Here is a 10190-nt window from a genome sequence, read left to right on the forward strand (position 1 = left end):
CCTAATTATTTCTTGCAACAAATTGCAAAGTGTAGAAAATATTACAAGCCTCCACACTATGCATTATTACAACACTGTGATAATAGCACTAAGTGCCACTGACAGGGCAGAATGCTCATTTGCAGTATTTTTTACTTTTATTTTTTGCAATTGTTCAAACAAATCAATAGGTTAAGCAACTGAAAATGAACACCGCCTTATTGTAAGTAAAGGTTTCCTAGCACTCTGGAAAACACGCTGAGTTACAAAATGTACTATTAGAGTCCAATGCTTTGAAAACAAATATATCCCCTTAATTTCTCAAGCTTTCCCATTATGTAAAAGTTGAATGTTCAGGGCTGTAGTTGCTTTAAAAGCATATTTTAGACAATGTGTTTCTAAGAATACTAGTGTTCAGAACAAATTGCTGCCTACAACAGAAACTTTTAAATTACATAGAAACTGTACAAGCACAAAAGAATAAGCCACTTCAAATAAATGACCCCACCACAGCTAAATACAGTTTAATTATCAAACCTACAAGAACATAGAATTAAAATCTTGTTCTATATGATTCATTCAAATTGAAGTTGGAAAAGTCCTTAATGGGTCACTCAGTCTTCTCCTGACAATCCACAATTTTTGTGTGTTGTTACTATTTTAAAACAATGCTACTGTAAAGGAGTTTTTTTTGTAAAAACAGTAAAACAGACCTGTTGCACCCTGAAAAAAGAGTCTGCACATCCTGCAGCACTTTGGCCACTAATCCATCAGAATTAGAAACTTGAAAGCAGTGACCAATAGCAAAAGAGGCAACTACTCCATGCTCCCTCCTCCTCTGTTCTGTCAGGATGCACGCTGGAGAGAAGGGACTGACTATTAAGATAGCAAAAGCCCATTGCAAGGATCTCATGTGGAGGAGACCGTGCACACACACAGAGCGGAGCCTGTCTATAGTGCGCAAACCTCCAGAGGACTCTTTACAGATACACCCCACAATACACACCGGGGACACGCATTTAGAATGAACGGGTTTGTCGGGTACACCCATACGCTGAGGCCTACCCCCCGCCCCCCGCTCACACATATACAGCCCCCCTCAGACCCCCACAATCACATACCGCCCCCCACCCGCTCTCACACACCTCCCCACTCATACAGCCCCTCATCTCCTCGTGCACGCACCCCCCCCCCGCCCGCACAGGCACCCACTCGCCCCCATTCTCACCCAGCCCCACACGCACGCCCCCATTCTCACCCCGCCCCACCGCCGCCGCCGAGTCGTTCACCCCGCAGAGGGCCGGTCGCTGGCGGGGCTCACCCTTAACGGCCCGCTCGCTGGTGCCGTGAGGCGGCGGTGGCCCCTTGCTCCCCTCCTTGGCGGACATGGCGGGGCGCAGCTAGGCTCCGCTCCCGGCGGCGACTGCGGCTCTATAGGCTCCGGGGTCACGCGGGGGCGGCGGCAGCTAGAGGCCCCGGGCGGCAGCGGCCCAAAGGAACATGGCGTCAGGCGAGACTCCGAGCACCTCACAGCGAGGGGACAGTCCGCCTCGGGACCGACATGCACCGCGCGCCACCCCACAACTGGAGGCTAAGGGAGCGTGGGAAAACTCTCCCTCCCGCTTCCCGCAGCATGGCCCTAAGGGAGCGTGAGAAAACTCTCCCTCCCGCTACTCCCGCAGCATGGCCCTAAGGGAGCGTGGGAAAACTCTCCTTCCCGCAGCATGGGCCTAAGGGAGCGTGGGAAAACTCTCCTTCCCGCAGCATGGGCCTTAGGGAGCGTGGGAAAACTCTCCCTCCTGCTTCCCGCAGCATGGCCCTAAGGGAGCGTGAGAAAACTCTCCTTCCCGCAGCATGGCCCTAAGGGAGCGTGAGAAAACTCTCCTTCCCGCAGCATGGCCCTAAGGGAGCGTGGGAAAACTATCCCTCCCGCTTCCCGCAGCATGGCCCTCAGGGAGCGTGGCCCCAAGTTAAAGTTCCATTCAGCTAATGGCTGATGAGGCTGATACAGCAAAGACACCTCAGTTTCATAGTCAACCGTACACACAGGAGAGACATGGCCAGAAGCCTGTCCAACCGCTGTGGATTGGCCTAACTTGATGGACCAGGTACCCATTTTGCAGCTGGGTGAACTAGAGCAGGCCTTTGTGTGTGAGATTTGAATCCATGAGCATCGAGATTGTAGTACAGCACCTTAACTGCTCAGTTCCACTCTTTGAGATGCCCCTACGGGAGCATGGTGTGTGACATTTCCATTCAATATCTTTGAGGACCTGTGACAACTGGGGGATCATCCAGCTCCATTAGGAGTTCTGTCACCACCTGCCCTGGCACCTTGGGGGGCCGTAATGCTATGGTTCTGTGGCACAGAGCCCTGTCAATACTGGCCAGTCCATAGGCATGGAGGTCTTACCCTGACTTCTAGCAGTCTAGTTACTCATTGCACGGTGACCCCTAAGCCCTTCCAATCCCATGTCTCCCCAGATCCATCCTTTCAGAGTTCTTAACTACCAGACACTCAGACTCTGGTTCATCATCCCTAAAGGTGTGAAAACTGCCCCAGTTATCAGATCACTTTAGCACACACACTCCACACAATAGAGACAATAAACAAAAAGTTTATTTAGTAGAAAAACCCTAGATTCAAAGATGAAATAGGAAGGGAAGCAAAAAAGCTACACCAAAAATAAACAGATGCAAGTTCAGGCTTCACACATCTACATTAGATAAAGTCTCTTTTCTAACACAAGTTACTTACTGCCTTTGAACAGTTTCCCAGAGTGCCCCGGGGCCAAAGAGGGAATCCAGCATTCACAGACAGTCCCCCACCTTCAAGACCACCCCTCAGTTTTTGATACCTTTCACTTCAAACCCCTTCCTTTTTAGCAGGCTAGCAGAGCATTTTTTCCTCTCTCTCAGACTATAGTGATTCATGGTGGGGGGAAATTCCCTCTGGATGTGGTAGTCAGAATGTCTCAGCATCTTCCCATTAACTATGATGGTCCATAATTTGTCTTTTCCTGAACTGTACCATGGACTGTTACTTGCATCTGGTTTTCTGTAAACATCTGGCTTGGGAAGAGTCCCACTCTGCAGTGAGGTGTACTTGAAATTGTAAGAAGTCATGAGCATAGTATACTACATACATCTTCACAGAATCATAGAAGATGAGGGAGCATGGGGAGGAGGTGACCAGCCCTCTGTGGAGAAAGAAGTGGCTCGGGATCATTTAGAAAAGCTGGACGAGCACAAGTCCATGGGGCCGGATGTGCTGCATCCGAGAGTGCTAAAGGAGTTGGCAGATGTGATTGCGGAGCCATTGGCCATTATCTTTGAAAACTCATGGCGATAGGGTGAAGTCCCGGATGACTGGAAAAAGGCTAATGTAGTGCCCATCTTTAAAAAAAGGGAAGAAGGAGGATCCTGGGAACTACAGGCCAGTCAGCCTCACCTCAGTCCCTGGAAAAATCATAGAGCAGGTCCTCAAGGAATCAATTCTGAAGCACTTAGAGGAGAGGAAAGTGATCAGGAACAGTCAGCATGCATTCACCAAGGGCAAGTCATGCCTGACTAATCTAATTGCCTTCTATGATGAGATAACTGGCTCTGTGGATGAGGGGAAAGTGGTGGACGTGTTGTTCCTTGACTTTAGCAAAGCTTTTGACACGGTCTCCCACAGTATTCTTGCCAGCAAGTTAAAGAAGTATGGGCTGGATGAATGGACTATAAGGTGGATAGAAAGTTGGCTAGATTGTCGGGCTCAACGGGTAGTGATCAATGGCTCGATGTCTAGCCGGTATCATAGAATCATAGAATATCAGGGTTGGAAGGGACCCCTGAAGGTCATCTAGTCCAACCCCCTGCTCGAAGCAGGACCAATTCCCAGTTAAATCATCCCAGCCAGGGCTTTGTCAAGCCTGACCTTAAAAACTTCCAAGGAAGGAGATTCCACCACCTCCCTAGGCAACGCATTCCAGTGTTTCACCACCCTTTTAGTGAAAAAGTTTTTCCTAATATCCAATCTAAACCTCCCCCACTGCAACTTGAGACCATTACTCCTCGTTCTGTCATCTGCTACCATTGAGAACAGTCTAGAGCCATCCTCTTTGGAACCCCCTTTCAGGTAGTTGAAAGCAGCTATCAAATCCCCCCTCATTCTTCTCTTCTGCAGGCTAAACAATCCCAGCTCCCTCAGCCTCTCCTCATAAGTCATGTGTTCTAGACCCCTAATCATTTTTGTTGCCCTTCGCTGGACTCTCTCCAATTTATCCACATCCTTCTTGTAGTGTGGGGACCAAAACTGGACACAGTACTCCAGATGAGGCCTCACCAATGTCGAATAGAGGGGGACGATCACGTCCCTCGATCTGCTCGCTATGCCCCTACTTATACATCCCAAAATGCCATTGGCCTTCTTGGCAACAAGGGCACACTGCTGACTCATATCCAGCTTCTCGTCCACTGTCACCCCTAGGTCCTTTTCCGCAGAACTGCTGCCTAGCCATTCGGTCCCTAGTCTGTAGCGGTGCATTGGATTCTTCCGTCCTAAGTGCAGGACCCTGCACTTATCCTTATTGAACCTCATCAGATTTCTTTTGGCCCAATCCTCCAATTTGTCTAGGTCCTTCTGTATCCTATCCCTCCCCTCCAGCGTATCTACCACTCCTCCCAGTTTAGTATCGAGCGGAGTGCCCCAGGGGTCGGTTTTGTTCAACATCTTCATTAATGATCTGGGACGATGGGATGGATTGCACCCTCAGCAAGTTCACGGGTGACACTAAGCTGAGGGGAGAGGTAGATACGCTGGAGAGTAGGGATAGAGTCCAGAGTGACCTAGACAGATCGGAGGGTTGGACCAAAAGAAATCTGATGAGGGTCAACAAGGACAAGTGCAGAGTCCTGCTCTTAGGAAGGAAGAATCCCATGCACTGCTACAAGCCACCACCCCAGGGTCATCAGCAGCCACAGTTGGAGGACCCAAGCCTCCCTCTCCACCAGGTACCAACCCAGGGCATTGGCAGTGGCAGGATTGCCTGCCACCAGCTCGATGGGCATCCTGTCAAAATACTCTGAAATAGTTTCCAGTTCTATAACTGGTTCCCGGCAAATTTTCCCTGGGTCACTTCCTACCCATTTCTCTCCAGGATGCCATCTCAGGGTTCCCACAGTCACTCCTTCTTCTGGGGCACCAGGAAGCTGAGGTTTGTGGTTTTTCACCATCCGTGTCTTGAAGTGTCCACTGTTTTTCTGCAAGAGCCTGCAGTACACCTCCCTTCTCTCCAGCAATCCACCCTGAATGAGCTGGGCTGCTTCCTTTTATACCTAGTCTCCAGCCAGACCATGCCCAGTAGGGCCAAGGGGGCGTGGCCTCCTCAGCCCAAAGAAAGGAGTTAACCCCTGCAGTACCAGTGTGGGGCATGCGCACCCCATCACATCCCCTTAGGGTGTCTGGACCCTGATTGTCACAGGACCATATTGTACTAAGTTTATGTATCACTGTGGGCCGGGACTGCATGCAGCTCCAGGGGGAGGGCAATCACAACTCCTTCAGGAATCAAAAACAGTGAGAGGTAATTAGGGTGAATCACTTAGGTTGTAAACACCTAGGAGGAGAGACCACCCCTTGCAGAGGCTGGCATAGACTGGTTCAGACTGGATTTTTCAGAGACCAACAAAGGAAGGGCTTTTGATAGAAAAAGGCTGAGTTTAAACTGACTCGGGCCTTCTTTCTGATCCAGCAAAAGGCCAGGATTGTCTGTCTCAGTAGAGCCCCAACCCCTGTGGTAGGATTGGAAAGATGTTGTTGTACTAGGGCCACATAAGACTGGTGGGCGACTCCTGGTATGTTCAGTGTATGTTTAAATCTGTTTATTGTTTTTATTATGTTTTCTCTGTAAGGTTTTACATTAAGAATAAATGTGCTTGCTTAAAGAGGGCAGGGTGGTAACAGCCAGCAATACATTGTTCCTAGCCCTCAGAGACAGACAACCCAATGCACAGGCGCTAGCCTTTAGGCAGACTGGCTTACTGGGGATATCATAGTGTAAGACAGGTAGTATCTTAAAACCCCCTATCAGAAGGGAGTGGGACAAGGGTCCCTGCCCAGGAGAGGTGACACTGGACCTAACTAGGCACACCTGGAGTGGACCACAGAGGGTGGGGGAGATACAGGTGCAGTGACCTTGACTGTCCCAGGGTGCAAGGCAAATCTTCATTGGAGATGGCACTGTTGCCACCGCCTGGTGCAATAACAATTTTGCCAAGCAGCAGAGAGCCAGTGGCAGAGGGGATGGGGAGAGAAATGACAGAACTATGGAGTTCTTGGCTCCACCTTCCCTTGTGGTCAAGCTGCTACACAGCAGCCATGACTTGACCTGGGTGAAGTGGATGACCACGTCACAAGTCCACTTGACCACTCACTCAGCTGCTATGATCAACTTCCTGGATTCTGTGTGTTTTAAGCCTCTGGAGTCTGAAAAGAGTCTAGGCATTCGCCTGGCTTGGGTGCCTAGGCACATGCTCAGGGTGCAGCTCCTTTTTCTAGTAGCTGCTCCTGGGAATTTAAATGCTTGGCCTACTGTACAGCATCCTGGAACCAGTGCAGACCCCTCAGGCTCCTGCATAGCTTAGATACACCATCTCCCAGAATCCCACCAGATGTGAGCCTTATGGATCACAGTTTAACCCTTCCAGGGGGCATACGCTGAAGCGTAGGACACAGCACATACAGACTTTACACAGGACTCAAACCCAGCATTGCTCTTTCTCTAACAGCATGAGGAATACACAGTTCTATACAAAAATATTAAACTCTGCACACATTTCCCTGCCTCAGTTTTCTCACCACTCCAGAGTATTCTTTGAGTTGGGAACAGGGTCAGCATTTTTTTGTTGCAGTGCATGGCTTGGGTTCTGAAACATGGAGTCTCCTCTGATCTTAGCCAGTCTATCCCCTATCACGCTGATCCCCAAACTTTGTGTGTGTCTTCCCCATTTTGTATATGTCCCCCTACTTCCAACAATATCTGGCTTCTTTGTTCTGCCTTTGGCTACTTTCCACTGCTCCAAACCTCCATCCCTGCAGACCAACTTGGCTGAACCAGTTTCCCAACTAGGGCACCCTCTTTATCATAAACTATTGTGTGGTCAGAGTACAGCCCTTAAGGTTGACAGCTTTCCCTTATCCCTGTGTAGCGCTCCCTCACCACCTGGTTACCTCCTTTAATGCGAATCTGCTTACAGGTCTGGGTTCTTTTAGATCCTGCCACCCACTCAGCAGGGTGTATTTTCTTTCTTTTTTCCTATGAAATTATTTGGCGGTGCCTCCACCCCCCTCGCTCCTTCCTGGTAGGGTCACCAGGGCAGCTTGGGCAGAAAATTCTAACTACAGGGTAATCCCCACTTACTTGCCAGATAGCTGGAGACTTCCAAGAAATAACACAAACACAATAATTATATTAAACAGGAGACAAATACAACATAACAAGGTAAAACACTATTTTTAGGGTCACCGGTACTGATACTGAAAATACCCGTGACTTGATGTAGCAAATTTAAAATTAGTGTCCCACTGGTACGCGTACTTTGCTGGAGCCCTTGATGACCTATAACCACAACATTCTTCTCTGCAGTTGTTTAGCAGTGTGGCTGACTGAGTTCAGTACAGCCCAAAGGACTCAAGTGGGAGAAGGTGGTAAGTCCCTCCACAGGTATAATATCCAGCAGGTTATAAAATCCTCAAACCCTTACTCCCTGGCTTGAGGACACAGTTCAGGGAGTAGTGGGGGTCCCCAAAACAAATTCCCTGACTAACTAACTAAAAGATGGTGCACTCACAAACTCCATGAATGATCCTCAGGTTCAAAGATGACTCTGGACTCCTCAGTCACTGCAGAGGGGCTGCTCTCAGCTGGCAGGGATCCTCCTCAGGTAGGAATCAGGCTGCGTCGGTCCCAGGATTTCCCCTCACCACAAAGGGGTGCAGGACTCAAGGTGTAGGTTATACAGCTACACTAACATCCAAACTATCGCCGCCTAGCCCAGCCTCCAGCCACACACTCAGCAGGGAGCTTCCCTGGACTAGCAGCCAGAGCAGAGCTGACCATGTGGTGACTGGTCTCACCTAGGGAGCTAGAGAGCAAACTCAGCCTGGCTGGGGAAGTTTCCCAGCAAACTCTACAAATGGGGAATCATCAGTGGGGAAGGAAAAACACAGCTGAGGGATCTGCTGTCAGGTCCCTAGAGGCCTGTTCTCAGGGGAACCCTGCATGCAGGCCTGTGACTCACCAGCTCCCCACACAGCCAGTCCTGCCCTTTTCCCGGCTGGCTCCAGACTGACTCAGAAATGGCTTCTCCCATTTTCTTAACCCCCTGGGAGGGCCTCTCACTCCCTATTGGTTGCTGGGCAGACTCTGAGTCTGCCTTGGCTCTCCCTTTCTACCAGGGACAGTGTGCCTCTCCCTGAGCTGCCAGCAGACAGGGTCCCAGGAATCTATGTAATCTCCTTGGGGGTTACACCTCGTTGGGGGAAGATATGACACAACCCTTCCCAGCCCATAGTGGATCCAACATTTAACTAAGAGCAGTCAATGACACAGCTATTTTCATAGTAACAACTTCATAATATCAACCAAAATTCAAAAGTTATACATAGATTTCCTAAATCATCACAGATCAGCACTATCTTTGGTGTCAGGCATTGCTAGTGAGATGGGTTCAGAATGCAGCGCTGTCACATCTAACCCTTACATTGAAATTCAAGAGATATTTAAAGCCTTACTACTTCATCCCAGTGGGAACTCCCATTATCATGCTATATCTGGACAAGCAGTTCTGTACAACAAATTAATAACAAAAAAAAATTAATCTTAAGTGCCCAAATGCAGTTCACATCACTTTACATCACACTACTACTAGATTCTTATATTGTGTGCATCACTGTAGTATCTGAGCAACTTTCAGTAGTGCATTAAGCAACTTGACTAATATATCAGTTTATTCTCTCATCTTCTCCCCTGGGGGAGAAGTGTGGGAGTGAAATGTGTTGCTTTGGATTTTTTTTTTAATAGTTATAGATACGCATACATATACAAACGTGGTGCTATATGTTTATGTTAGAGAAGGTAAGATCAAAGAAATGTGCTTTGCACTTAGAGCGAAAGGTGGTGAGGTTTGTGATGGTCCTTAGTTCCCATGGAACTTGGAAGTCATTTTACAGGGCTTGTCTACACTATGGAATTAGGTGGAATTTATTAAAGTTGACCTGTAGCCTCCGATTTTACAAAATCAATGGTTTATGTCCCCACTATGCACATTCCGTAGGTGAAGCACATCCCTACTACCATGGGTAGCATCGACTCAGAGCGATGCACTGTGGGCAGCTATCCCACAGTGCCTGCTGCCGATTGGAATTCTGGGTTAGGCTCTCAATGCCTGATGGGGCAAAAACATTTTCGTGAGGTGTTTTGGGTACATATCATCAGCCTCCTATGATGCACTTGGCCCCTCCCTCTTTCCCTCCCTGAAAACAACAGCAAACAATCAGTTTCACGCCTAAGCCTGGGTTACACGTGCAGACGCCACAGCACAGCAAGCAAGTCACAAACACCTCATGGATCGTCCTGTGGTATTTGTAGAGCCTAGCCAGGAGCAGCCACATGGAAGAATGTGATGCCACGCAAATAGCTGTGCTGGAAGCCATGGAACAGAGCAATTCGCACTTACTGGCAGCAACAGCCAGGCTTGTTGACACAGTGGAACACTGCTTCTGGGCCAGGCAAACAAGCACAGACTAGTGGGACTGCATCATGATGCAGGTACGGGATGAGGAGCAGTGGCTGCATAACTTTCTAATGGATAAGGCCATTTTCATGGAACTTTGCAAATTGCTTTCCCCAGCCCTGAAGCACAGAAATACCAAAATGAGACCTGCTCTGACAATTGAGAAGCGAGTGGCAATAGCCCTGTGGAAGTTTGCAATGCCAGATTGCTACCGGTCAGTCAGGAATCAGTTTGGAGTGGGTAAATCTACTCTGGGGGCTGCAGTGATCCAAGTAGCCAGGGCAATCAATTCACTTCTGCTAAGAAGGGTAGTGACTCTGGGAAATGTGCAGAACATAGTGGATGACTTTGCCGTGATGGGGTTCCCTAACTGTGGTGGAGTAATAGATGGAATGCACATCCCTATCTTGGCACCAGACCACCTTGCCAAA

General features: G+C 48.9%; 1 protein-coding gene across 9 annotated transcripts in view; it reads right to left on the bottom strand.

Moving 5' to 3' along the window:
* Positions 1-1623, bottom strand: part of PPP3CB (protein phosphatase 3 catalytic subunit beta) — a 67911-nt gene extending 66288 nt beyond the window's left edge. For 2 of the 9 annotated variants that reach the window (XM_077822665.1, XM_077822662.1), the window contains exon 1: positions 1301-1620. In XM_077822665.1, coding sequence (XP_077678791.1) covers positions 1301-1367 — 67 coding nt within the window. In that variant the 5' untranslated portion in view covers positions 1368-1620. Of the gene's footprint in view, positions 1-1300 lie in introns of all 9 variants that reach the window. The other 7 variants (XM_077822668.1, XM_077822666.1, XM_077822669.1 and 4 more) reach the window with 5 other exon arrangements.
* Positions 1624-10190: the final 8567 nt, after the last annotated feature.

Source organism: Eretmochelys imbricata, chromosome 7 (genome assembly GCF_965152235.1).
Source record: "Eretmochelys imbricata isolate rEreImb1 chromosome 7, rEreImb1.hap1, whole genome shotgun sequence".
Lineage (NCBI taxonomy): Eukaryota > Metazoa > Chordata > Testudines > Cheloniidae > Eretmochelys > Eretmochelys imbricata.